Raw genomic sequence first — 26,831 nt, forward strand, 5'->3', positions numbered from 1 at the left:
TGAGTATCAGATCTCTTACGACAAGGCGGTATCCCTTAACTAGTATCAGTAGATCAAGCACCTCACAGTCTCCTGTCAGCTCTACTGCAAGGGGACAACACCTATCAGAAGTTTGTGACATCTGATGACCATGCAGCATCCCTTTCTGGTTATACGCAACATGCACCACTCGATATCTGCCCTCTCAATGAAGAGGTGGTGCTCCCCGAGATGCAGATGCAGATGAACGAATTTCTGGAGGATGGGTCGTCCTACAGCTTCTACGATACCCATGATATTGGAACCTGGAATGCAGCAGAGTCGCAGAAACCTCAATTTGTCGGTGGCTACGATGGACATTTACAACAGTCACCCAGCGTAGCATCTATGCAGAACTTGAGTTTCTTCGAATCCGAGATGGCTCCGCGAGATTTTGATAGCTCGAATGCAAGTCTACCTTGCAGCAGAAGCAACAGCCGCAGCCGATTAACTGGAGGTTCTTTATCAACGCCCACATCCATCTCTTCAGACTGCGGCATGGATCCACTGCAGAGATGGCGTGAGAGTCCTCCAGAAACTGAAGCAGCATCTTTGTCGGCTATAGCGGATGCCCTGCGTACAATGTCGACTCATAGGGCTGTGCGTTCGAGCTCAGGCGGAAGAGCGGAATCCATCGCCAGCCTTCAGAGTGGCACTAGTCGCTCTTCAAGCTCAGTTGCATCGACCAGATCGTCGAGATCGGTCAGCCGCCGAAGCCCGGTACCCAAATTTAGAGGCCGAGTAGGAAAGACACGCAATGATACTGCCATACAGAAAAGCGAAGCTCGTATGTTTCATTGTACGTTCTGTTGTGATACATTTAGAAGAAAGCATGATTGGACTCGCCACGAAAAATCTCTCCACTTGAACGTCGATCAATGGGCTTGTGCCCCATATGGCGGTTCAGTATTGTCCTCGACAGGGAGAAACCACTGTGCTTATTGCAATTTGCTCGATCCGACTGACGATCACCTGGAAAGTCATAATCATAGCGCTTGTCGTAGCGCTCAAGAACCACGTTTCTTTAGACGCAAAGACCACCTTGTACAGCACCTTCGAGGCTTTCATAATCTTAAGATACTACCAACCATTGAAAACTGGAAGGTGGAGCCCCCTCTAGTCACCTCTCGGTGTGGTTTTTGCGATGAAAAGCTCCCTTCATGGCAGGCACGTGCCGATCATTTGGCGAGCCATTTCCGGCAGGGCTTGACCATGAGCGACTGGAAGGGCGATCATTGTTTTGAGCCGGCCATTGCGGCTCAAATTAAGAATGCTTTCCCCCCCTACCTCCTGGCATCTGAAGCAAAAAGCATGGTACCGTTCTCTGCGACCGACCCAGCGACACTGGATCATTTGTCCCAGATCTATCAACGGAATGGAGAGATATATTCAGAACATCAACTGGATGCAATCAACTCGGAGGGCGATCCGTCATTCGACCTCACGCCTACATCTTATTTGAGATGGATGACTTTTCGCTTAGGGCGTTTCGCTCAACAAAGTATCGCAAATGGCATCTTTCCTACCGATAAGATGTTCCAAGATGAATCCAGGCGACTGGTGTATGGAGATAAAGATGCATGGGAGCAAACCGTAGCGGATAATAACGAGTGGTTGACAGCTTTTCGGAGACAGTGCCTTCCCGATTTGAGTGGTGTGACTGATGCTCTCCAGTACAGCTCCACCTAAGGACTTTTATACTTAGTTTTCCAACTAGCCTTAGAGAATCACCGTTTGTCTGAACGAACTTCTTTTGTACGCGGTATGAGCGCCTCCTAGGAAAGGCTGGGTTTCCGCGGTAACTCCGTGGGGTTCAAAGTATCTTGCATCGTTTCACCTTCTAAAAAGGCACATACATCGCTCTTCCATTGTGCGGATAAGAGAAAATCAAAAAGGCCAGGGTGGGGCAACTCAAGCTTACTCTGATACAGGCTTGTTGGCTATTCGCTGAAAACGGGCTGGGTGGACATTGATAAGCCAGCCTTAGGGCGCATTCTCCACTAAACCGCGCCTTAAGGCTTATCCCGTGCCGGACTTGGTACTCAAAGTCATTCCAGTTTCGGACTGTGAGCTAACAGCAAAATATGAGCCGTTTAAATATTCACCTGCCCTCGGGAAATGGCTCATTAACTACTTTTGAGCTGATTTCTGAGTCAACGAATCTGACGATAGAAGCGCCCCTACAGACGAGTCTCCGATCGACGCCATAATGGACCATTCTGCAGCTCAATCGGCTTGCACAGGAGCTTCTGAAAAACGGAGACTTCTGAACGAGATCTACGAAAGAAGAGCCAAAGCTGGTAAACTTGTCGCTGGTGTGGCTGCTAAATCCAACAGTGACTTGTTCAAGGCTACGGTGAGACCACCCACTCAAGCTTCCTTTGACATTCCTCTAACACGAAAACCAGGGAGCTGGAAAGCCGAAAGCTAAACGCTATGACTGTGAGACCTTAATTCATAGAAAACCACATGACCATGAATACATTCAGTTGCTGATTGGATCCTTCAGCTCATTTCAGCTCGGAGTGCAAGTCACGATTGCCCTGTGTGCTTCAACAAACCGCTGGCTACCTCAAAACCCCGGGGCTTATTTCTCTCGGGGGTGGGCTCCCCTCTAGCGAATACTTTCCGTTCTATGAATGCACACTTCGTGTGCCCAAACCGCCACATTTTTCCGAGAAAGATGCGCTATCGCCCGATAGTCCTACAGCCCAGACTGTCAGCATTGGGAAATACGACGTTAATAATGACCTCTCAGAGTATGACCTCTCTATTGCGCTGAACTATGGGCAGTCAACGGGCTCACCCCAGATGACGCGCTTCATTACCGAACACACCGAGCTAGTCTCTAACCCGCCCTATGCCGACTGGAAAGTCTGTTTGACGGTCGGAAACACCAGTGCCCTCGAGCAAACGGTCCGCATGCTCTGCGATCGTGGACGGAATGACTCCATTCTTACAGAAGAATATACTTTCTCCAGCGCACTTGAAACATTCGCACCCCAAGGCATCAAAGCCTTCGGCATCAAAATGGACGAAGAAGGACTCTTACCGAAGAACATGGATGTTGTCCTCAGTTCTTGGGATGAGACAGTCCGTGGCGCCCGAAAACCACACCTTCTATATACTGTTCCCTCGGGACAGAACCCAACGGGCGCGACCCAAAGTCTCAAGCGACGTCGCGAAATCTATGCAGTCTGCCAGAAGCATGACATTTACGTAATTGAAGATGAGCCATACTACTTCATTCAAATGCCCCATTTCGAGGGAAAGGGCACCCCTGCACAAAAGTCTTCCGAAGACATTGAATCTTTTCTGGCGGGGCTTGTCCCCTCGTATCTGAGCCTTGACGTCGACGGCCGAGTACTGCGTATGGATTCTTTCTCGAAAGTGCTCATGCCAGGATCGAGATTGGGATGGATTACAGCCAGCGCACAAGTAATCGAGCGATATATTAACCACGCCGAGGTTGCTAACCATGGCCCAAGTGGGATCTCACAACTCATGCTCTGGAAGCTGCTTGATGAGACCTGGGGACATGAGGGATACCTGAAATGGTTGATGGATCTGAAAAACAACTATACCAGAAGGAGGGATATGCTGCTTGCCGCTTGCGAGCAGTTTTTGCCCAAAGCCATTGTTAGTTGGACGCCGCCCACAGCGGGCATGTTCGTAAGTTTTTTTTTTTTTTTTTTTACCTTTCATCTTGGTTTGAAGGATGACAATTACTTGTTGCTATAAGTCCCCTGAGCATTAACTGACGCCCCACTGCAGCTCTGGCTCAAGGTAGACCATTCAAAACATCCAGAATACCCCCGTCGTTCCATCGAAGAGCTCGAGGAAGAGATTTTCCTCCAGGGTATTAGCAATGGCGTGCTCTGCACTCGCGGCGCCTGGTTCCGCACTGAACCGAACACGCCTGCGAGTGGGATGTTTTTCCGTACAACATTTGCAAGTGCCAGTGAGGAAGCCATGGCCACTGCCATTCAGCGACTGGGCCAGGCGATCCGCCAGTCATATCGAATCGAGTAAATGCACTGCTTAATAGAGATGGCAGGTCGATGACGTTACCTCAGGCCACAGATTAGCAATGCTATATTTGCTATTTCTAAGAACATGAAGGGCCTTTGTACAGAAAAAGCTCATGCAGATAGCATCAAGGCTTTATAAAGTGCTTCAACGAACAAAGGACGAAAGAATCTAAGAAAACCAAGAAGTAATAGAAGACAAGTGAAAGCAGTACAGCCAATATCCTAATCAGGGATACAGCCCGCCTATACTTATGTTAGAAAACTTCTCTCACTTTACCGTAAATCAAAGTAACACCTGACAAGCAACCTGCCATCGTTCTAGCCCTAGGATACTTCGGATTCCACAGGAAGTCGCAGCGCCCTTTTAGGGCGAGAAAAAGGGGTAGCTTGTCATAAACCGTAGTAATGCTAAGTAGTAACTAGATTACAAGCTGTATAGTGTTGTTGTGGAAGCTTTAGATCAGGCTTGTCTGGTTCACAAATTATAGTAATCTCGACCATGTTGATATTATTAACTAAGATCATAGGTAAGAGTATATTAGTTTTCCCAATACGGACTACAAGCATAGCACGATAAATACTTCCTTTAGGACTGTTTCGGTTAGTTTAATCCGACGGGGCGCAAGTACGGAGTACAACGGTAGAGGATGGTACGGCGGACTAAATCTAGCTTACGGACAAAACTTCAGATTATTAGATTTTTACTGAAATCTCACTATTTTACATTCGGCCACGACTGCCACGCACTTTAAGATATAGATTCAATAAAGCTCTAGAATATACTATTATATAGAATATTTATTATTAAACATTTAAGATAGTAGTTTTATCTTATATATAATTAATAATATTTATTGAATTAATAGTGGTAATAGTAGTGGTAGTGGTAGTGGTAGTGGTAGTGGTAGTGGTAGTGGTAGTGGTAGTGGTAGTGGTAGTGGTAGTGGTAGTGGTGGTAGTGGTGGTAGTGCAAGACTGGGTTCTAATCTTTAGGGTTGTTGTATCTAAAGTTATTATAGTACATAGTTAGTATAGTAGAGCTAATATACATTGCTTTGGTATTGGTAAATTTAGTAATATTTTACTTTGTCTGTAAGTTAGATTTAGTCCGCCGTAGGTTCGTGGAAACGCAGAGAATGGATCAATCTGGACTTCTACCTCCGTCCCACTCGTGGTGTCTACATGGATGGCGTAACAACTCACATGATGACGCATGCCTTGTATTTGATGATCCTATGTAGTAAACAGCAGACACCACCTAGTTGGACGAGCCAAGCCATTTTGTACGGTAGGGCATTCCGTAAGATTAAGTGCGCGATACCATCATCCCAACCCGTGATATTATCCTTGGCTGATCGACGGCCGAGGTGTTTCTTAAGTTTGATGAGATATCTTTGAGAAAAAAAAAAAAAAAAAAAAAAAAAAAAAAAAAAAAAAACATAGACCACCTTCTTATAGCTTTCTCTCCAGCCCCTGCTAGGGTCAGGCTAGTAACGTGTGTACCGCTTTGATTGTCTTGTCCACAGTGTAGTTATTCTAGGTACATCGGCACCAAACCTATGCGCCCCCACGAAACCAGCGAAATCAACAGCGTATCACTTAGAACGGTCCGCAAACTAAAATACTCGTTCAGATCTCGCCCACCTAAAATTCGAAGGCTCACTCAGCTGGGCAGCGGGTCTTTCCTAATATTTGAACTCCTGACTGACAAGCCTCTCACTCATTCTCCATAGCCTCTCTGCGTCGACCTTGCTTGTTGCCCACGAGTACACTTCTTCCTTGTCAGGATCTGCGACATGGCAATCGCTTAGGAAGGCACCATTCCGCTCCGCAATACTGGTGTCAAATGCAGCAAAAACATGTGTGGCAGCTCCCTGATCCAAGTCTTTGATCTTCATCTCGGCCATGCCCCATAGCCACTTATTGCCATAGATATTATCCATATCAGTGAGGTCCGCAGAGAACGCTGCTAAATCGGCACTCCCATGCGCTGCGAGGTTCGTCAAACTGACCCCCGGACATATCGGAAAGACGAGGAGGCCGCGGTAGCCGAGTTTCTCGGCCAGCGAGACGCCCATCAAGGCGTTAGCCGTCTTGGACTGGCCGTATCCTAGCCAGCGCTGGTAGTATTTGCCCCCGTTGAAGTTCGGATCAGACCAGCGGATGTGGCCAACGCGGTGCACGCCGCTAGAGACAACCACGATGCGTGGGGTCTTCGAGGCCAGGATCTTTCCCATGAGGAGATTGGTGAAGAGGAAGTGGCTGAGGTGGTTTGTTTGGAATTGGCTTTCGAAACCGTCCTCGGTCAGATTGTATGGTACCGCCATAATGCCAGCGTTATTGACCAAGACGTCGATGTGAGGCACGTCAGTCCAGGAATTGACTGTCTCTGCCGCTTTCCGGACGTCGGCAAACGAGAGGAGGTTCAGGTAGAGTGGTTTGACCTTGATGCTTGGGTATGCTGTGCCTAGCTCGTCGATGAAGTTCTGCATCTTGGAGGTCGAGCGGCTAGCGAGGATGAACATAGCAGGCTGTGCTACGGCGACTTGCTTCACAAAGCTTTCGCCGAGACTTCCTGGGGAGACACCCGTAATGAGAATAATCTTTCCAGCGATTTGAGGGGCGTAGTGGCGTACAAGCTCACTAGCTCTGGTCTCTTGGTTGCAGATGGGTGTCATGGTTGGCAAATGCGTACGAAGTAAGCCCAGGACAATTTTTGAAAGCTCTCACACCAAGGGTGATAAAGTTGAGGATGCTACGACAGATTCTAATGGCAGATCATGGCCCTTTTATAGTTACTGTTTCACGATATGGTTTTGTACCTATTTCATCGGCTGGGCCGGAGGGAATCCGATAGACGAAAGATCGCTAAACCATTTCAGGTCCTTCCTGCGAACGAATGGAACGACATAATGACCGCTATGTGGGTGTTACTGAGGGAGTTATTCCTGCCAAGGAGTGCTAGGTAGATGTCGGAGGCATGGGCCTAGACGGAGATAAGACTGAGGGGGTAACCGTGGCTGTCAGAAGGTTCAGAACGCGCTAAACCATTTCGGGTTCTTCGTGCGAGCCTTTGGCTACGGCATCGATATTCAATAATCCGTAGAAGTTAATGTACTCACGCGTGAAATGGCCACACAATAGGAATAGCCACCTCTGTATCCTATGTCAATCCAGTCCTTGAGCTCCTCTCAATCAAACTATGCCTGGTCAATTTATTTTCTCTGAAATTGATATATTGAGTAGATTTGATCTTAATATTTGAGATTTTAAAATATAACATCTATTCCTGAGTAAACTATATTACGTTGTATCATTAGGTTATTTATCTTGCACTAGTACTGCAGATTATGTATTCATTCAAATATAATCATAATACAGCTGTATATTCTGAATATATAAATTCTTATTACGATTGAGCTAATGGTAGTTGGATATTAGAGTTCGAAAATTGGCGGATTAGCATGGGATACAGAGGTGGCTATTCCACTTTTGTGCTGCCCATGTTGCCAGGCCCAGTCCAGTCTTCTCACCCATGCATCGTAGTTTCTCTTGAAACCACACTCGTTTTTCTTCCCCAGCTGACGATGAGAACATCAGGACTGTTATGGGGAAGAACATTCCAAACACTCGATGAGCCAATCCCTGATTGTCGTCGCCAGCATGGTGCTCAGGATCGAGGCCAAGAACAGCGCAAATATCCCCATGGATCTGTTCAAGGATCATAGCGAGCTCTTCTGACGAGCAAACCTGACTGTCGAATTCGCAGCTAGCGCTGTAATCTTCTCCGTCCCCTATGCGAGCCACAAGGCCACGGACCAACTCGACCACACGGTATCTGACAGTCCGGTATAGGCTTCTCACTATCGCCTCCGTTGTTTTGGTGGACACTTCAAACATGCCATTGAATGTTGTCAGTTGCTGATGTGAAGACATATTCGGATCGGAAGAGCGTCTAACGCTGATGGCGGCCGCTTCAAGCTCCTCGCTGATGGTGGAACCATCCCTGATTAGCTGCAGTAGTACCTCCAATCTGGGTGATCGGGAACCCGTTGTAGTGAATTGAATTTGAGCCCGCCTTTTGAAATGGATTGCCCGACTAAGTACTGGCTCCAAAAGGGGGTCGCTCGTCCACGGAGCCATCAATTCCTCGAAGGAGAACCACTTCGCATCGCTGAGCTCATAGTCGACAAACGTACTCATAAACTGAACATTAACATTAGTTTTACCTAGCTTCGAAGGGCCTGGGGATCGGGTCGACTCATACACAGATATGGGAGAAGAATGCAAGAATACGCCTATCCAGTACAGAATGACTTCCATTCTCGAAGCGCCATCGGAGTAGCATCATTGCCCCACGAAAGTGGATATGGCAGCGAAAATCAGAATCCAATAGCATATTCTCCAAGTAATCTGGAACAATTGTCTAAAGAGCATTTTAGTGTCAGAGTATCAGATCAATAAGCTCACTCTAGAGATTCTGAGAGGGAAAAGCCTGAGAGCGAAGCTCACCTCAAAGAGTGAAAACAACAGCAGAGTAACCAGAACAGAATCCTCCGCAGTCAAAACCGGGTCGTTCAGAGCGATATTCAGTGCCGCAATCGCTTTGCTGTAGTGCTGTCTCGCTCGAGCCATCAGTTCCGACTCACGCAATTTGCGGGCCAAGCTAGCTAGCGTTACAGCGTGCACCGCTTCCCGGCAACACGTCGGTGCGCTGTCAGTATAATACCTGGGGAGTATGTTGAAGAAAGTGATACCAGAGTCCATAGCATAATCGCTGCAGAATTGGTTCCAGCTGAGAACCTCAACAGGGATGTGGACTCCTTGCGGAATACTGGCTATGGGTGTTCTTCCTGTAAATCGCTCTCTTCTCCTAGTTTTGAGCACTTTCTCAACCCGCGCCTGCACTTTTTTCTCAACCTGATTATTCTGCATGCGAAGCATGAGGTCCCAGGCTTCGGGATAGCCAGGACATACGCGTCCGCTGTCCATGCAACGCCGACAACATGGCTTTTCCAAATCACACTGAATTAGAGAAAGAATCCACTGTCAGCCGGGGACACCTTAGGACACCTTGGGACTGCACAGTCAAATAGGTGAAAATACCCTAACTCGACGCCGACGGCACGCGAAGCAACACCCTGAGCGCTTACCTGTGTTAACCATGGCTGAAGGAACTACTCTCTGTAGATGCGACACTAGCCCGCAACCCATTCAGGTCGGGCTGATAGCTTGCTGCGGCTGTCCATAGCATCCGTATACGCACTTCTGACGTAATCATGGCTAAGCGTTTTAAGTACCATGGCTCTTCCTTATCCTCTTCTTCCCTACTAGGTTGCAGACCCAGAATTGGGCGTGGTGGTGAGTGCCCAGCGCCTCCAATAAGCTAGCCACTCCTCCATCAGCAGCCAAGTGAGATAGATGAATGGGCGATCCTGAAATGAAGTGGAGATGAGCTTCCTGACCATGGCAGCTGCACACGTAATTCAACTACCCGCAGATAAACCATCCAATATGAGATCGGCTTTCTAATCTACGACGGATAGTTCATGCTGAAAGTTTAGCGCGTTAGCATACCACAGTCCTCGGAACGCCGGAGCATTACGAAGCCGGAGGAGTTACGTGGTCAGAGGCTGATAAACGCTACCAGGCAGAGTCCAGACCTGTCGTGGTCAAATTTGTGTGTACCTGAGGGATGTTCTTGGAGGCATCTTGCAGGATAGGGTCGGTCGCCGGGGGCGTGGTGGAGAATTCGTATCCGATTCCAGCACCTGGGGGACCTCATCTAGATGCTTGTGGTACGATGTTGGGAAAGGTCAACACGGTGCGTAGTACCAAGGTCGATTAGCCCGTCTTACTCTTTTCATCTTCAGATCCTGACCTGCAACATCGTGGTTGGGCGCTGGGTAAGTGGCAGGCAAGAAACGAGTCGCCTCTAGTCCAGCAAGCGGGTGCGATGGTCCCTAACGAAAGACGACCGGAATTATTAAGAGATGCGCACTCTTGTTAAGCCCCAGTGCACTTCCATGTTACCACACGCTGACTGCCTATAATTCATGACTACCCAGTCAATAGTTCCGGCGTTGAGCCACTATTACCTCCTAGCTGTGAGGTGCTCTCTACTTATACACGCTCACCTTAATCTATTAGCCATCTAAAACCAGATCAGCTATCTTCAGGCTGCGCAGATATCCGGATGACGTGTTTTCGCCCACAAAAGGGAGGAACGAGTCCGCTAAAACCTCATGTATCCAGTGAACGACGCATTAATCCACTGGTGCCTTGGAGCGAACACCGCCAGGGACAATCACCTCAGTCGTCTTCGCTTTTTGGGCTGCCGCGGAGATCGGCTGGGTTTGACCAGAGCCAAGGTTCTTTATATCTTGTGAGAAAGTGCCGTGTACTCACAGCCCCGTAGACCCGCTCGAGCCAACGCTGGTTGTCGACTTCTAGCATGTTCCAGCTGACGTTTCAGCTCTTGCGCCTTTGCAGTAAAAACAATATACGTGATGCCACATGAACGTGCAGCCATTCTCCTTGGGTGCCTTCTGGGAGCTAGGGTGCTGCCACGAAACTCAACCTTACAGCGGCAAGGCATCGATCAGGGTATGCTCGCGAGTGGCGGATTGTTGCCACTCACCGGAACGTTGGTGATTTATATCCTCGGGAAGCTGTACAAAAAAGGCTTCCAAGCGGAATTAGCTTGGCTGAGGGAATCTCTGGTGTCATGCGGTTGTTCTTCCTCAGAAATTTGGCAGAGGACATCCGTTCGTTTAAATTCTGTCTTGAGATGTTCTCGCCATAACGAATCACAGCTAGCCGCGTAACCTCTGGGTCGTCACTACGCCTACTATACAACCATTTGCCATAGTGTGCTCCTTTACAGGAATTGTGATACGCCACCTGGCAGCGTTGCAGATGTCGACTGCAAGAAATTAGATGGGAAGCACTTCTTATGGGACGGTAACAATTGGGAAACGGGACTTATTATAATGATTAGGTCGACCTGCTGAGGCAGACATTACCTAGGAGGGTTTTGATCGTGGTCCATCGCGGTGCGATGTATGACTATGTCGGACGAGGATTATGGAGGTAATCCTCTGACCCCGAGCCACCTCTGACCTGGAGGTCTGACTAGAGCCACCGCTGACCGGAAGCCACCTCTGACCGCGAGCCACCACTGACCCGAGCCACCTTTGAACTGCAGGCCTGCCTGCCTACCTCACCTGCCTACCTGACCTACCTGACCTACCTAACCCACATGCCAGACTCGCCTTATTGTGCCGGCCGCCTATCTAGACAAGGGCCTCAGGCAACTGGTTTCCTAATTAGGGCTAGCCTGCCCGCGGCCTAGGGTTGGCATTCAAGGTCTTGGCAGACCCCAACCAAAATAACCCCAAAAATCAGGGCCCCCGATAACTCTGTGATAAGTAGATAAAATCGCTTCAAATTAATATAGAGTAAAATTTAGATTATTAGAAATAACTATTAATTGTCCCGATGCGAAAAGACCTAAAAACCATAGACTTTGGGGGGAGGGGGGGGGGTCTATTTTCCTGGAATCCCCCCAAAATAGGCTTAGCGCCGGTTGCCCTTAACTGTCAAAGAGTCGAAGGGTCTCAGCTCTACACGCAGTTGCAGGACTCACAATAGGCAACAAACCCTTTTCACAGGAGGCGTCGGAATGCGTAAATATGCAATATGCCACAAGAATTCAACGGACTTATCCGGGTCTGTGGATTATAAAAGGTGGAGTTTCCCCGTCAGTTCTACTGATATCTCCCTCCAAGCAATAGCAGGTCCCCGAAGAAAATCCAGCGTTAGCTCTTCACATCAGTCTATCTTAACTTCGAATTTTCAACTTGTCAAGTTCAATTTCTTTGCCCAATATGTCCATCGGTGAATACTCTGTGGATCATTTTCAGACACTTCCCTCCCTCGAGGTTGCCCGTACCAACTTTGTGAAGCTGAATGGAGATGATCTTGTGAAAGATGTCTTTAAAAAGTTTTTCGTTGAACAGGGCATGGACCGAACGTTTGGTCTCGCCATGCTTCATCGTCATTTTGACCTCGAGCCTGGTGAGATGCTTGTTGATTACCAAGGTAAATCTGTACCTTGGAGCGCGGGCCATGTCTCCGGAATGAAACCTCCTCAGCCCGCTATTTGGGCAGTCTCATCTGATGGTGCATTCAAACAGACAGAGTTCTATTTCTCGGAGGAGAAGGGCTTGACTATTGGGGAGGAAGAGTTACGTTTTATGAAGCGCTTTCAAGAATTACTCCGTGAGCACAAAGTTACCCAATCCTTTGGTCTCTGCCGATATCCTGGAGACGATTTCAATGGCTTGTGTGAAATCACTCATGGAAGAGCCAATATCAACCTGAAACCAAATGATGTACGTGGAATCCAGGATGTACCATGAGGCAGTAACACTTGACCTGAATTTAGTGGCCCAAAAACCTGAGTGCTGTGGATACGGCTTGGTTTTTTTCGGAACCAATCTGGACCCGGGGATGTCGATGCACCTGCAATGCAAGGAGTCCTGATCACCCTCATGGAGTTCACATTTACACTGTGTCTGGATAGGGACGGCAGTAGCGCCGTGAGAACTTGTTGCTTTTGTCTACAATGACAAATTTATGATAGCCTGTGACAGCTTGTGTCACGTTCCTTTCTTTAAATGCACTTTACTTTAGCTCTATACACTCTCTGCAAAAGAATCGACTTTGGTCCGTTATAGGGGCAGTGTGCCGTAGTGTGCGATGTATAGACAGATTCTCACAATTTGGGCATGAATACGTTTCTAATATCGACGGTGTGTTTTTGAAATGTTGCAGTGCATATGCGCAACTGAATATTATGATGCTAAACAATAGTCAACTAAAACATTTGTATATTTATACATAGGAGTCTAGTTCTTCAGGCTTCAAGTTCATATAGGAACCAAGTGCTTTATGATGCCATAGGTGGAGCAAAGAACATGTCTAGACATCCATGATTAGAGTATGTGAAACTACCGAGGTCAGAAATTATAGGTAATAAGCTTCTTACAAATGCATCACGACATTCAGGAGAGAATAATCAATTCCACTAATATACCCACAACAACAGCCCCGTTCATGCGACATCTACATGTGATATCTACCGACAACCCCTCGGGTAATCAATGTGGCTAATCTACACGGATAGATCTCCAACACCTCCAACACATAACTCCTCAGTATAAAACAACCACCCCCCTCACACACGCACCCTAATACCCCCAATCAACCAAAACCAAGCCTCAAAAAGAGAAAATAAAAGAAACAAAAGAAAAATGACAACCCCCCTCCCCCTCCCAGAGGGAATAACCACCCGCTTCATCCCCACAAAAACCCTAACCTTCCACATCCTCGAATCCAACCCCGACCCCAACACCCCACGCCCCCTCCTACTCCTCCTCCACGGCTTCCCCGAACTCGCCTTCTCCTGGCGCAAAGTCATCCCCCCACTAGCAGCAGCTGGCTACCACGTCGTAGCCCCCGACCAGCGCGGCTTCGGCCGCACAACAGGCTGGGACACGAGACCCTTCTCGGAGGTCGACCTGAATACATTCACGCTCACGAGCTTCGTCCGGGACATGGTGACCCTGGTACATGCGCTGGGGTATCGGTCTGTGCAGTGCGTGGTCGGACATGATTGTGGAGCTGTTACGGCGGCGATGTGTGCGCTTGTACGGCCGGATTTCTTTAGGAGTGTTGTGCTTTTGAGTCATCCTTTTAATGGGAGTCCTGTGTTGCCGTTTGGGACTTCTTCTTCTTCTTCCTCTGGAGAAGAAGGGGAGGAGAAGGGTGGTGGAGGAGGAACGGAGTCCGCGGCAGGGGACCACGTGCATGATGAGCTTGCTGCGCGCGGCAGGAAGCATTATAAGTGGTATTATTCGACTTCGCCAGCGAATGAAGAGATGGTGGAGCCGGTGGCCGGGCTCGGAGAGTTCCTGCGAGGGTACTTTTATCTGAAGAGTGGGAGTTGGGGTGGGAATCAGCCGTTTCCGTTGGAAGGGTGGACGGCTGAGGATTTGGTCAAGTTGCCTTATTACTATGTTATGCCGTTGGAGGCGAATATGCGCGAGGCTGTGCAGAGGCACATGGAGTCGGAGTCGGAGGGGACGGTTGCGGCTTCGAAGGAGTGGTTGTCGGATGAGGAATTGGCGGTTTATGTGGGTGAGTATGCGCGGACGGGGTTCCAGGGTGGGTTGAATTGGTATCGTGTGCGAACGGCTGCTGGGGGCAGGTATACTTGGGATTTTGATGTGTATGCTGGTCGGAAGATTGAGGTACCGGCGGCTTTTGTGTCCGGCAAGTCGGATTGGGGGATTTATCAGGAGCCGGGGGCTTTGGAGAAGATGGTGGATGGGAGGGTTTGTTCGGATTTTAGGGTGTTGAGGTTGGTGGATGGGGTTGGGCATTGGGCGCCCCAGGAGTGTCCTGGGGTTGTGGTGGAGGTTATTTTGGAGTTGTTACGGGGGTTGTAGGGGATTCTCTATCTAGTTTATGGGATGGAAGGTAGATTGTAGGAATGTAGAATTCTCCATTGATTAACTCCATCATGCCATATACTATCCTAAGCTGGTTTACAGACATCAGTGAGAAAAGGGTAACTATATTGGGTATGTACGAGTGAAGTCAACGTAACAAGCGTGCACAATTAGGAGATGGAAGGGAAACATAAGCATTTACATCATCATAGCACCCATCACAGCCGCTAACACCGCAGCTAATAACGACGTAAACGTCCCTCTCGTTGTACCCTGTGCAACAGCACCCGACGTCAGAGACGTCGCAGCGAAGATTTGTGAGAAGGTGATATGACTCGAGTTGAAGCAGTTATCGCGGGTGACCTCGGCGACGTCCTCGGGTTCTGCGAATTCAATATCCACACACTGCGACATATCAGCACATATCCATGAACTAGACCCAGGGCACATATAACATATAACATACATTGTACAAAGCAGCGCCATGTTTAGCCGTCTCAACCAATTGAATCGTAGCGTGGTCGCCTGGACTCACGCTGATGTTGGCCGGTAACGGGACCTGTGGCAAGCAAACTGTGCCCGGGTACGGCTCATTAGAAGGACCGTTGATCTGGAACGGTGAGATCATGGGATGGCTCATATTATCGGGCACGGTTCCCAAGCCTAAGTTGATGTAGATGAATGCTGTGGCGTGACCCTGGAACCAGCCAGGTTGGAAAGAGACCGCACCGCCGCTGACAGGCCACTTGGTTCTGTTCGTTGAGGTGGGCATACCTCCGCCTATGGAATAACCGATTGTTAACAAAATGACAATTTAGATAGACTGTTGTTGGGTAATCATACAAGGATAGATCCATTGTTGTCCATAGGGGTATATAAAGGAGTTGCTGTCTGTTGCGTTGGGGCTCATAGCTACCCCGAGACCGTTGGCTTCTGCAACAGTGCCGTTTGTAAATAAGTTGTTCCCTCTATAGCCGGGATAAACGATGACCGTGTGGGCATTTGCCAAGCCCAGACACATAAGGAGGAAGGCCATCCATTGCGATACTGATGATTGGAATGTCCTCATGGTGTCCAGTATGAGGCTCGACAGAGATGTCGGTTAAGAAAGAAAAAAGTAAGAAAGGTGAAAGCGACAACAACAGAGCGCAGAGATACAAAACTCTCCTGGGCTCTCTCGGCTTAGAAACACATCCAGAGATTCAAGCCAGCGCGACGTCAACCAATATGCGAGCAGTTTAATCGTTTAACAGGATCATCATCGAAACAAGCTTCCAGCAACTGAAGGAGGATGGGCGGGTAGACAAGACTTTTTGAGGGGCACAAAGCATGGTCTAAATCCTGCAAACGCGCTCGCCTCGGGGCCCTGTGGGGAGGAGATGATCATGTCGGACGAGTGAGAAGGCAGAAGAGCGATGTGATCCAACCCGCAGATGGGGGAGTGCTACACAAAACTCTGTGAGAACCTTTGACAGCTGCAGCATGGCATTGGATATGCGCGAGAGGAGTAAACGGTAGATCCGCGCCTGGGATTGGACCGACTCAGAGCTCCAAGACGCTCACTGCAGGTGGCATCACTTTCGGCAGCGTGATTCGCCATCTCATTCGTGGAATGCCCGTCCTGCAAGCGCCCCTAATCGGACGCTAACAAAGGCACATCACAGCCGCTATCAAAGGCTGGGCGCTTAGAGAGATCATCTGAGAAATGAAAACCGCTGACGGCGTGTCTGACAGACTAGCATGGTGTAAGTAACATCGGAAATAAGCAACGCTGTCATCAATATTGAATCGTTGACACTGGCCTCAAGATACATTCTGGAAGATAAACCATATGGAGGACTGATTTGTTTGGTTTGTTCGCGATGCAAGCCGATAAAAATCTTCCGATAAGATAACGAAATCCCCCCTCTTGACCGCCCGCATCGCGATCAATTAATTCAATTAATCGCACCATCACCATGCCCTCAATCTCAACACCGACCCGAAATCCCAGTTAAAATCCCTGCAATAATGCCCCACAGCAACCGCAAGAGAAACCTCAATCACCATAAGCGTCTCGAAGTCACTGACTCCAGCGGCTGGACGCACGTCACTGCGGGCGGAAAAAGCGCCCGTCGAGCTCTGCGTCCCACCCAACAGCACCATGACAACTCAGAACAAGGCAAACAGTCCCAGATCCTTGTCCCCGCCGAAGCGCCGGCGCAGTTGAATTTGGAAGATCTCCAAACACAGTTCTGGGGTTATCGGCAACGATGGGAGGGGTCGGACAGTTGGAGGGTGGTCGAGAGAGCATTATCGTCTGCGCCGGTGAAAGTGGATCGCATTGTCTGTATTGGATTGGGGAGTCCGAGCGGGTTTCTGAAGGGTGGTTGGGTGGATAGGAGGAGCGTGTCAATGTACCAGCTTGCCGGGTTGGTGAGCGTTGTTGATTTGATGAGTGAGTCTTACGTTCTCGATCTTCTGCCCTTCTACAGGCGGGTAGATATTTTGCATACTGACGTTGTCCGATTAGAAAAATCAATCCCGAATCTCGAAGTCTTCGCTCAGGACCCTGTGTTCAATACCCATGACAGATCCCTGCTCGCTTCTCTTGACATTACCGTTCTCGACCATCCCCACGGCTTTGAAAAAGTCTCACCTAGTACTCTCCTCTATTGTCCCGGCGCAGAACGGACGCACCTCGAACAATTACTTTCCCACGCGCCTGCGCTGGTATTTGGTGGTCCATTAGAAGACATCGAGTCAGATGCTGTGAGGCAGTTCGTGGAATCAAGGTTGTCCGTAAAGATTTCGCGGTTCGAGGACATGGAACATGCATTCTGGAATATGAGAGTATACTCACCCGAGGAGTGTGAGCAATAGATGAGACGACGACATATCGGTAAAATTCACTGTAAATACTTTTGTATGATACGATTTATGACCTTCGTCTAGACTAACTACATAGGAGCAGAATACAACCGCTAAGAACCGCTATTAACAAATATATGGATGCCGAATTGAAAGTAGTATTTGCAAAAGTCTGAAACACCCCATCAACTTCGAGTGTTCAGATAATATATACACGGTGACACTCTTCCATCAACCATCCAGCTATGCATGTGCAATGTAGAAAGATTCAATAGTTCACAGAAAAAGAAGAATTCAGAAACGCATCAACCAAACATTTCAACCATCCATTAAATTACAAACCCAGGAGCAGAATGTAACACCGAAGCGTGTCCTTGCAAAGCCTTTACGCATCATGAAAAGGAATGTGGTCGTTATCATCAAGGAGAGGAAGGAAAGACGGGGAAGAGAGGAAGGGATGTCGTAAGAATCGTAGGAAAGATCATGAGGTGCGACAGAATCAATGGAACCATCAATTATGCGGCTGTCTTGCCGCCACAATCAGGAATCTTGAGCCCTGGCTTCAACTTGCGCGCGGCATCCATAAGGCCCCATTTATCTTCCCAATTCTCATCCTTGGTGTTATACTGGACCTTCCACGGCTCATCGAACGCCTCGAACCTGAAAGATCTGTTAGAACATGGTCCATCTGGATTTAAGCGGGGTAACATACCAGAAGTAATCTGTGCCATTCTCCAATGCCTGGCAAATCCAATCCGACATAAATTGGTTCATTTCATCGATGCCAGCTACGGAGCCGGACGTATCGTCCGTACACTTGTTGTTCGAACCGCAATCATTACCGCCACCACTTGGCCATCCCACCTCAGATATGACTTGCTTCTTATTTGTGCCCTTCGTTAGCGGGACATCGTTTTGGTTCCAAAAATTCCAGGTCCAGCCGGCAGCTTCCTTAGCCGTAACACCCGCGAAGAAAGGGTGCACGTTAGACATCACGAGATCTGTGGCCGTGACGAGATCTTCCTTCCAGTTGTCGCCGAGGTCGGACGTCGCTATGGGGAGGTCGTAGTTTTTCTCTTTGAAGTGATTCCTCACATCATCCATATACGAGATCAGCTTCTTTTTCGCGCTTGCGATATCATTACCAGCCCGATACAGTGCTTCGTTCCCGACAATGGCTCCCTTGAAAATGGATATATCTTTCGTATCGTCCAGGACCTTGTATAGTTGCTTGATCTGTCGATCGTTCGTCGTGTCGTTCGAGTCGATCCAGACTCCTAGCCAGACCTTCATGTCCTTCAATTCTAGTCTGTCAATAGCATGTAAGACCATCTCTGTTTGATTGCAATCCGTGCCGTAGAGCCGGACAGTGTTGGTCAACTGTGAGAGCACTGCCACATCACGAGTGACATTGTTTTGCGAAGGTGGATATTTAAGACAAAGCGGATACTGGACGCCCCAGGGAGTATAGTCCATGCCCGGAAATACTTTGTGGAGGTCGGGATTATTCATTAAATCTTTGATTTCCGAGGAGTCTTTGTTGAGATCGCCATTCGATTCGGTATCGCTAGACGCCGATTTTGTAGTATCCGGGGCTTCATTTTCTCGATTTCCTAGAGTACCACCGACAGCGCCGCCGACGATCGCCCCGACAACAATGAAGGCCAAGGCAAGGCCTACAATCCACCCACGTTTGCGACTTCCTCCCCCGGGTGTAGGTTTGACCCACCGGCTCTTTTCTCCAGCCTCCAATCCTGCCCCTGGCACAGGCCCATAGGACGGATTGTCGGCTTTCTTCGACTTGAACAAGCCAAATAACCCACCCCCGGCAGCTCCCCCAGCGGCGGCTGCCGGAATTGCTCTTGCATTAGAACTCGCAGACTTGCCATTCGGGACAGGCGTGAAGCCATCATCCCCATCATCGGCGATCTCATCAGGGTTTATGACAAGGGGATAGTCGCCCGCAGCACTGTAGGCGGACTGTCGTTGATATGGGCCCGCATCCATAGCTCCCACACCCTGATACGGACTATCAAATAAACTGCGTTGGGACGGATTGGAGCCACCGGGGGTCAGCTGGCCTGCGGGAGCGGCAGCGGCACCCAATGCAACGTTCGAACCGTAAGAGTCTCGGGGCCGCAAGTTCTCGGCGCTTCCGTGCGATCCGCCGCCTGGGGGGGTTGGAACGTATGGGTTGTCGGATCCGGTGGTGTTGTAGCCTCGTTCAGCAGGCAGGTTGCGTCCGTCTGTGTCCCTAAAAGCGTCAATTCCACTCTGACGGTTATGGGAGTTGGCAACGCCAAGGGCGATACCACTGATACCACCGCCCACGGCGGCAGGGCCAAGATTGTCCATTCCTGGCGTTGTTGAATTCGTGCGCATCGCTTGCGTATGCCCCGAATTCTGACCCCAACCCCGATCGCCGTGCTCGTGCGCCGACAAGAAGCCGCTGGAAGGCGAGCTTCCCATCGCCTGGCTTCTGGCAGAAACCGGGGACACGTCGTTGTGCCGGGGAGGGCTGTTCATGAAATGTCCTTCTTGAGAACGGATTGGTGAAACATCTCCTGCGTCTCCCGCACCATCATCACCTTGGTTGAAGCTGAATGACCGGTGGGGACCGGACATCGTTATAGGAAAGAAGCGGTAGTGGTGACTTTTGAGTCGTTTTTTAAAGGCTGTTGAGTTTCAGACAAATTCCCCGAAAATCATAAGATCTAGGCCGAAACTGAGAAAGGGTCCAGTATTAAGACTCTCGATGGGCGGATGAAGTGAAACAGGGAAGTAAGCGAGTAAGCAAGGAGCCGAATCAGGCGAGGACAGCGCAGACGCCGTAGTGGGTTGATCGATGGAGAAATAAAAAGGCCCTGAAAGTGCCGGATCAGCGGGCAGGGACAGAGTCTCGAACCACGGTTCCCGACCCAGACGAGAGTCTGGATCATCCAAGAATCGAAACGGAACCTGTGTCAAATTGAGTGTGCTGAACACTTTCAAATCAGAGGTACAATAGAGCACCAGGAGGGAACATACTGTAAAAAATTTGGACAACGTTACCGAAATAATTGTGACAGGATGTGAGGGGGGGCACAGCCCATCAGCGGGAAGTATGTATGGAAGTATGTATGTAGATTGCACGACAGGATAATGGCGAGAAGGAGGAAGAAGAGAGAAAAGATAGAGAACAAAGGCCCGTCAAAGATTGAACAAACAAAAAGAAAAAGGAAGAAGAAGAGCAAGTCGGCCGTCCAATGTCTACTTGATACTAGACAAGACAAAGGAAGAAGAAAGAGGGCGACTGCATGCGGAAGATAGACGCAAAGTTGAGTGGCGGCTGGTGACCCTGACAACCATTACCATACGGACCTGGACAGGGTCCAAGGGTCCAATCCCGTCCCGCAGAAGACCAAAAATACCTCCACTCCCACGTTACCTCGTCCGGACTAGTCCTTTTCCAGCCTTCTCCCCCATCTTTTTTGCGAGATCTGTCAATGTTCCATTCCAACTTGACCCAACTCTGAATGCGGCACAACTTCTAGAATACTAACTATAAATATGATACCTTAGTATCCGACTTTAAAACGTCCACACTGGTCAGGTTGGTCAAGTAATACTACCCTTTCCAGTCGACCGCTCCCGGACATGCACACGTAAGCTTTGCACGGTATGCGCACATGCCTCGGTTTGTGTCTCAGAAGCCATGATCACTATTTGACCTACTCTCTCATGGTGCAGAGCTTATTTGGATAAAATGGCCCTATTCAAGCTTGGACTGCATCAACGACCCTCGGATTTACATCTCTTCGGAATCTTGTTTTCTCTTCTTCCATTCGATTTTTACTTTTGTTTCCTTTACTTTTCATTGGCCCTCATTTAATGGTTCTAGTTTAGACTGAAAATAAATCATCGGTGGCATCGAAAACATTCTAATGCTTCGGGATTGCTTTTCCCGTCGCATTCCGTCCCGTCATCAGTCTGAACCTTAATCTGCAAGATCTATAAATATTCATTCGGATGAAGGAAGTTGGGGAACATTAATTGTTAGGAAGGTTTGGCGACGATACCCAGCAAAAGAAACAAGCAAAAAATAAAATCAAATAAATGATAATCAATAAATTAAAATAAAAAGAATTGCGTAGACGCGCATCCCATTCATTCATGGTACATACAGTAATTCATTGACAACATACATATTATCCATATCACATAATGAAATCATTTTTTCGTCCCAAACCCCGTCATAATCATATCTTCCTGCTGGCGTAGTCATTACGGTCATAACAGTGTGTCGTACAAGAAAGGGAGAAAGAAGAAGAAAGGGAAAGAAGAAAGGAAAAGAAAAGTAAGAAAAAAATATGGTGTTCCTACCCCAAAACACCACAATCCCATAGGCCAACCATAAAACAGCTATAAACCGCCGTGTTTCCGGTTCTGGAGACACCCATGATCTCTATATACTTTAAACAGTGACCATGTTTCATACCCCAGGTTCAGTGCCGGATCGAAGCACGGATATCATAAAAGTACTGTAAGTAATGAACGCAGGGAAGACGTGAGAGGATCGGGTTCGGCACGACAATCGACGACAGTCTGTATCGATCTAGAATTCCTAAGCCTCAACTTCCTCTGCGCTGCGTCGGGATGCAGAGTATGTATTTGCCCCACTGGCCCGGCCCAGAGGAGCTGTTGTTCGTCTTTTGCGCTCAAGGAATCTCCGTTTTCCGGCTCGGGTCTCAAAGTGTCGGGGAATTGCAGTCGGCTCCTGGCCCGCAGCCAGCATAGTACTGCGCATTTTATTCCGATAAGCGTCCACTATTTCCAGAAAAATGATTAGTCTCTGCTATCATTCCAATATCTTTTAACCTCGTGGTATGGGAGCCACACCGGGGTGGGCGACGGACAGTTTCCCCATCCGTCGACGCCACATGTAAGGGATACTAAATGAGTATGGGGAATTACGCACGAGATCGCTGTAGGAACAGCATGCGTCCAGCGAAGACACGACTTTGGCTCCAACTCATTCGATAACCCAGGTCATTCAATAAGACTTCCTTCTTTCGACGTGCACGGGACAGTTTTGGAACAGCAATTTCACTATCCCCATCGACACTGGGAGCTGGGACCAGAATGCGCCCGACAGTGGGGGTTTCCTCATCATCCTCCTCATTCTCGTCCTTGATGTATCTTCTGCCAGGAATGACTCGGCCGGGAGGGTTCTTCATTTGAACGGGGAAGTATGTTCGAGGGTAGACGGAGTTCGACATTCGGTATGAGTCGGGGATCTCATTCATGTCCACCTGATCCAGCATAACTTTGACACGAACCCGGCAACCCCGCTGATTATCGTCGACGAGTATAAACTTGCGGCGCTTGCCCTCGGGAAATACGCCGAACAACGCATCATTGCTTGGGTTGCGCTCATCGTCATCGTCCTCGTCCTCGTCCTCGACTTCCTCGATCTTGCTGGAAGATGTCACAACAGCCGGATGCCGCCCAAGGGTGGCGATCCCACTATCCCGAATGAGAGGGGGTATTGAAGGGCCCCTAGCACCCCCTGTAGGAGGCGGAAAGGCAGGGAAGCCGTGGAATACCTGGGCAGTACGAATCTCCGCAGGTGAATGTCCAGGGGTCGGATGACTGTCCGCAGCCGGTGGACGATTGGTACCATTCGCATAATCAGCGGTACCTGTATTATGAACAGACCAGATTGTATATTAGCCTACACTGAAATGCATATTGTGGATCATGATTCAGGGCGTCGAGGGTACAGCGTCGATGGTAAAATAACAAACACGAAAGGGTATGGGTAAAACGATAAAAAGACGAAAGCCACTCCAGACACAATACAAGTACATAGGGTACAATATCCACCAGTTCACATGGCCTCCTCTGTTCAAACATGGTATCCTTCCGCACGGTGTTATGAAAATATAGATGGATGGTACATGATATTAAGACAAAACCACCATTTGATCAATCTTGAGAATGGTGGCGAAAACGAATCATACGTGGTGGAACATACCGCTTACTTCCTCATTACTCGTATTTCCCTCGGGTTGAGCATGGTGGTGATGCAGTTGCGGAGGGCCCATGGCTAGAGGACCCAATGACGGACGTGGACCGGGAGCTGTCAGGCTAGCGCCAGGAACACCGGGTGCAACAGGTGTAGCAGTGGCCATATGAGCAGGCGGTTGTGCTGGGAGCCCTTGCCGTCTATTTATCTTGGCCATCCTTCTCACACGCCTGCTTCGAAGTCGTGGATCTTGATTGCTATTCCTCCAGCTGTCAACTGCACGTTGAATCAAGCCCCGCTTTCCCCTCAATGCTGGGTTAAGCTCTGCCAAAGCCCATCCAACAGCATTACATTCAGTTTCGTAGACTAGTCTGTTACCTCTGTATTGGTCCTTACTGCAGCAGGCTCGGGGATAGACGCAATTCTCCGTCTTGAACTCTTGGCTAAGGCTATCCACGTTAACGGATTCAACATCACAACGAATGGTGTATTCCATCTTCACACGGTCCCGAGAGTACTCGAAAGCAATCCACTGGACTCCGTTGCTGTCCTGGCGTACGACAAGTGGGGTGGTGGCTGGAATGGGACCTGGTGCAGCGCTAGTACTTGCTCCAATAGCTGAGTTCTGATGATGCACACTGCTTGGAGGGATTGGGGCGCTAGTGGCTGTAGGAAGTGGTGGGTTCAAAACTGTCCGTTGTGGAGGTGTCGGCTGCTGCTGAGCCGTAACTGTGCTGGGGCTAGTCGCCATGGTGACAGCTGGTGCTTGGGTATGGGGTATGGGCGCAGAGCTGGTCTGGTGAGGCAGTATCATCGATTGCGAAGTGAGAGGATGCTGTGACGAGGAGTGTGCGTACGGTGAAGGCTGCACAGTGTTTATAGGTGAATATGGTGAGTAGCCATACATCTGCGATGCCATCTGTGGCGATTGACTGTAAAGGTTCCGGCTGTGCTGCTCATGTGACTGAGAAGTTACCGATGCTGGAGAACCGGACTGTGGTGTTTGGTAAATTGGAGGATAAGGCCTCTGCATCTGCGTGGCTGTTGCCATCATTTCAGGGGGTCCTAGTAACGAGTTAGTGACGAAGGAAAACAGCCCGGATGTAATGTCTGAAACGGTTGGTGATTCGATCTTGCTCTAGCTTCAGGGACGATATGACGGGTATGCCTGCAAAAGATATGGAGGATCCATAAAGGTTTCTAACTCACCACTAGAGGGATACTGTGCTGGTGCACTTGCTGCTGTATATGGAGGGTGGGATGCGTAGTACGCTGGCTCTTGTGCGGGTGGTCCGTACGGATTCGGATGGTGCAGAACTCCGTTCCCCAGGGCGTGGGGGGCGTACGATCCAGAAGATAGACCTGCGCTGGGTTGAAGAGGAGAGTTGGGGTGCTTTTGCTGTTGGACAAGACTCGCTGGCCTTGGATGTTGAAGTTGAAGATGTGGTGGGCCTTGATGCCCAGGGTGTCGAAGCTAGAAACAGGCCTAGTTAGCTCTTGTCTGTAGCCTGAAATTCTAGTAAAGACTATTGGAATAAAGTCTCCACAGGTAAACAGAGAAGGGCAACAGAATATAGTGTGAAATTGCACGCTCTGAGTGACTCATTCTGTGTTGGCAATGATGTTGAAGGCCTGAATGTAGGGGAGCTCCATAGAGCCAAGTCCATAGCGTTGCAAGAGGTTGCAGATAACTGGGTTCCAAAGGTTGATCTATGCCTCAGTGATAGGAGTATATCCGGTGAAACATGTCATTCAACATCACCGCTGAATTCAACAGGAAAAGAGACACCAAATTTCCTTTGCTGTTGCCCTTTACTCCTCATAGAGTCACCCAAGGGTTCATGGAGTAGCTCAGCACAAAATTGATGTTAAACACGTCGAATGAACGTGTAAGCCATATTGACGGAAGGGTCACCAACAATGGTCTTGGGAAGGCCGAACGATGCGGGATCTCAATGACTAGGGTCAGGTATAACAGGGTCATGTATCCAGGTTCCTCATAGCTCGGTGATACAGGAAATGGTTCATGCTGGGGCTTGTGGTTTGCGAAGGCATCCACATTCGGCTTTAGGGACGAATTCGACTTCGGACGCAGTCAAGATACCAATAGAAACAGAATAGCAGAAGGTAGGAGTGGCCCATGGTTCTGCATCAGCTTATAGGCAAGCATATCCATGGATGGAGCTCTATGAGTGATCGTGACTGGGAAGATAGGTGGCAGAACTGACGACGGTTCTTGAGTACAGGCCCAAGAGTCCAGGATCTCTAGCTTATTGCCGAGTCTTGGTAAATCTCATACAATAGCTGGGTTGCCCTTGATTGAAAATGGTGCTATTGGAATGCGACTTCGAAACAGATCCAACGCGATTCTTTGGGAAAAAGAAAAGAAAATAAAAACAAAAACTGCAGCACTTACATGCTCGTCAGCCGGCTCGTCTTTGTATTTGGACGTCGATGGATGTGCTAGGTCAGTCTGAACCATGCCGGTCATGACTGACCTTTAAGTGGTCTGCAAACGAACTATCTTGTTATGATCGATGGATTCGCCCGGTACACTGTGACCAAAGGCAATTTAGGCAAGGTTCTATTAGAGTTCTCTTGGGAGAAAGGATAAAACGGAAAGATATGGTTTGGGAGACGACAACTTTTTCGAAGAGGCCACAGCTGCGGAATTGCACGGGCCAAAAACCAACGAGCGGCTGACAGCCAGGGTAGTGCCTCGTCGGGCTATAGCTCTAGACTTGAAGGCAAGGGATCTCTTGATGAAAGATTAAGGGTGTGCTGCAAGAGCCAGTGTAATGTAGAGGGTTCCAGGGTTGTTATTTAGCTGCACTGGAGGTCCATCCTTCAGGCTGACAGGCGTCAGGACAGAGAAAGGGAGCTATCCCTGATATGGAATTGGGGACTGGGGGTGAAAGGGCAAAAGATTAGGGAAATAATAAAAAAAAAAAGAAAAAGAAAATAAAGAAAAACAAGAGAGGGCAAAACAGAAAGTGTATGGTGGGGATATCAGAAGGGAGCTTGTAACTAGCGGGAAGGTGGTGTAATATTGACCGGGGGTGGATGCAGGACACAAGAGAACGATGCGATGTGAATGTGACAGCCTTAGGAAGTGGAATGAAGCCCAGATTAAGCCTGGCGCTTGGAACTGGGGCCGAGAGATGATATAGATTAGATGTCTGGGAAGGATGATTTGCAGCATGCAGCGACGGTGGGTGGAAACGAAGAATGAAAGGACCCAGAAGCCGGACGAACCTTGTACGGGTAGAGCAAGGAGTTTCCTTCAAACGCAAAAAGAAGAGTGTGCAGAAGATGACCGTTGAGCGTCCACGTCGAGTCCTGGCCTCGGTGTATTTTCTGATTTGCTTCCGGATTGATTGAGAATAATGAAAAAAAGAAAAAGAAAAC

General features: G+C 48.9%; 9 protein-coding genes across 9 annotated transcripts; 4 read left to right on the forward strand and 5 right to left on the reverse strand.

Annotated features, from left to right (window-relative positions):
• Positions 1 to 533: 533 nt before the first annotated feature.
• Positions 534 to 4,050, forward strand: AO090020000444 (aminotransferase-like domain-containing protein; the record flags this gene model as incomplete). Its single annotated transcript, XM_023237997.1, has 6 exons — positions 534 to 538; positions 708 to 805; positions 2,244 to 2,374; positions 2,427 to 2,460; positions 2,528 to 3,690; positions 3,793 to 4,050. The coding sequence occupies 6 exons, from the start codon at positions 534 to 536 to the stop codon at positions 4,048 to 4,050; spliced, it is 1,689 nt and encodes a 562-aa protein (XP_023092843.1).
• A 3,458-nt stretch (positions 4,051 to 7,508) lies between these two features.
• Positions 7,509 to 8,252, reverse strand: AO090020000443 (uncharacterized protein; the record flags this gene model as incomplete). The annotated part of the gene is made up of 1 exon (XM_001824710.3): positions 7,509 to 8,252. The coding sequence occupies one exon, from the start codon at positions 8,250 to 8,252 to the stop codon at positions 7,509 to 7,511; it is 744 nt and encodes a 247-aa protein (XP_001824762.3).
• A 249-nt stretch (positions 8,253 to 8,501) lies between these two features.
• On the reverse strand, positions 8,502 to 8,993 carry AO090020000442 (uncharacterized protein; the record flags this gene model as incomplete). The annotated part of the gene is made up of 1 exon (XM_023237998.1): positions 8,502 to 8,993. The coding sequence occupies one exon, from the start codon at positions 8,991 to 8,993 to the stop codon at positions 8,502 to 8,504; it is 492 nt and encodes a 163-aa protein (XP_023092842.1).
• Positions 8,994 to 11,938: 2,945 nt separating this feature from the next.
• On the forward strand, positions 11,939 to 12,636 carry AO090020000440 (uncharacterized protein; the record flags this gene model as incomplete). The annotated part of the gene is made up of 2 exons (XM_023237999.1): positions 11,939 to 12,445; positions 12,499 to 12,636. 2 exons carry the CDS (start codon positions 11,939 to 11,941, stop codon positions 12,634 to 12,636), a joined length of 645 nt encoding a protein of 214 aa, XP_023092841.1.
• A 730-nt stretch (positions 12,637 to 13,366) lies between these two features.
• AO090020000439 (alpha/beta fold hydrolase) lies at positions 13,367 to 14,563 on the forward strand (the record flags this gene model as incomplete). The annotated part of the gene is made up of 1 exon (XM_001824707.3): positions 13,367 to 14,563. The coding sequence occupies one exon, from the start codon at positions 13,367 to 13,369 to the stop codon at positions 14,561 to 14,563; it is 1,197 nt and encodes a 398-aa protein (XP_001824759.1).
• A 201-nt stretch (positions 14,564 to 14,764) lies between these two features.
• AO090020000438 (copper acquisition factor BIM1-like domain-containing protein) lies at positions 14,765 to 15,635 on the reverse strand (the record flags this gene model as incomplete). The annotated part of the gene is made up of 3 exons (XM_001824706.3): positions 14,765 to 14,971; positions 15,033 to 15,346; positions 15,410 to 15,635. 3 exons carry the CDS (start codon positions 15,633 to 15,635, stop codon positions 14,765 to 14,767), a joined length of 747 nt encoding a protein of 248 aa, XP_001824758.1.
• A 941-nt stretch (positions 15,636 to 16,576) lies between these two features.
• Positions 16,577 to 17,428, forward strand: AO090020000437 (SRR1 family protein; the record flags this gene model as incomplete). Its single annotated transcript, XM_023238000.1, has 1 exon — positions 16,577 to 17,428. The coding sequence occupies one exon, from the start codon at positions 16,577 to 16,579 to the stop codon at positions 17,426 to 17,428; it is 852 nt and encodes a 283-aa protein (XP_023092840.1).
• A 503-nt stretch (positions 17,429 to 17,931) lies between these two features.
• bgt3 (putative cell wall glucanase) lies at positions 17,932 to 20,041 on the reverse strand (the record flags this gene model as incomplete). Its single annotated transcript, XM_001824704.3, has 2 exons — positions 17,932 to 18,076; positions 18,129 to 20,041. 2 exons carry the CDS (start codon positions 20,039 to 20,041, stop codon positions 17,932 to 17,934), a joined length of 2,058 nt encoding a protein of 685 aa, XP_001824756.1.
• Positions 20,042 to 22,019: 1,978 nt separating this feature from the next.
• Positions 22,020 to 25,914, reverse strand: AO090020000435 (uncharacterized protein; the record flags this gene model as incomplete). Its single annotated transcript, XM_001824703.3, has 5 exons — positions 22,020 to 22,222; positions 22,374 to 23,096; positions 23,433 to 24,488; positions 24,633 to 24,897; positions 25,840 to 25,914. The coding sequence occupies 5 exons, from the start codon at positions 25,912 to 25,914 to the stop codon at positions 22,020 to 22,022; spliced, it is 2,322 nt and encodes a 773-aa protein (XP_001824755.1).
• Between the last annotated feature and the right edge of the window lie 917 nt (positions 25,915 to 26,831).

Source organism: Aspergillus oryzae, chromosome 6, assembly GCF_000184455.2.
Source record: "Aspergillus oryzae RIB40 DNA, chromosome 6".
Lineage (NCBI taxonomy): Eukaryota > Fungi > Ascomycota > Eurotiomycetes > Eurotiales > Aspergillaceae > Aspergillus > Aspergillus oryzae.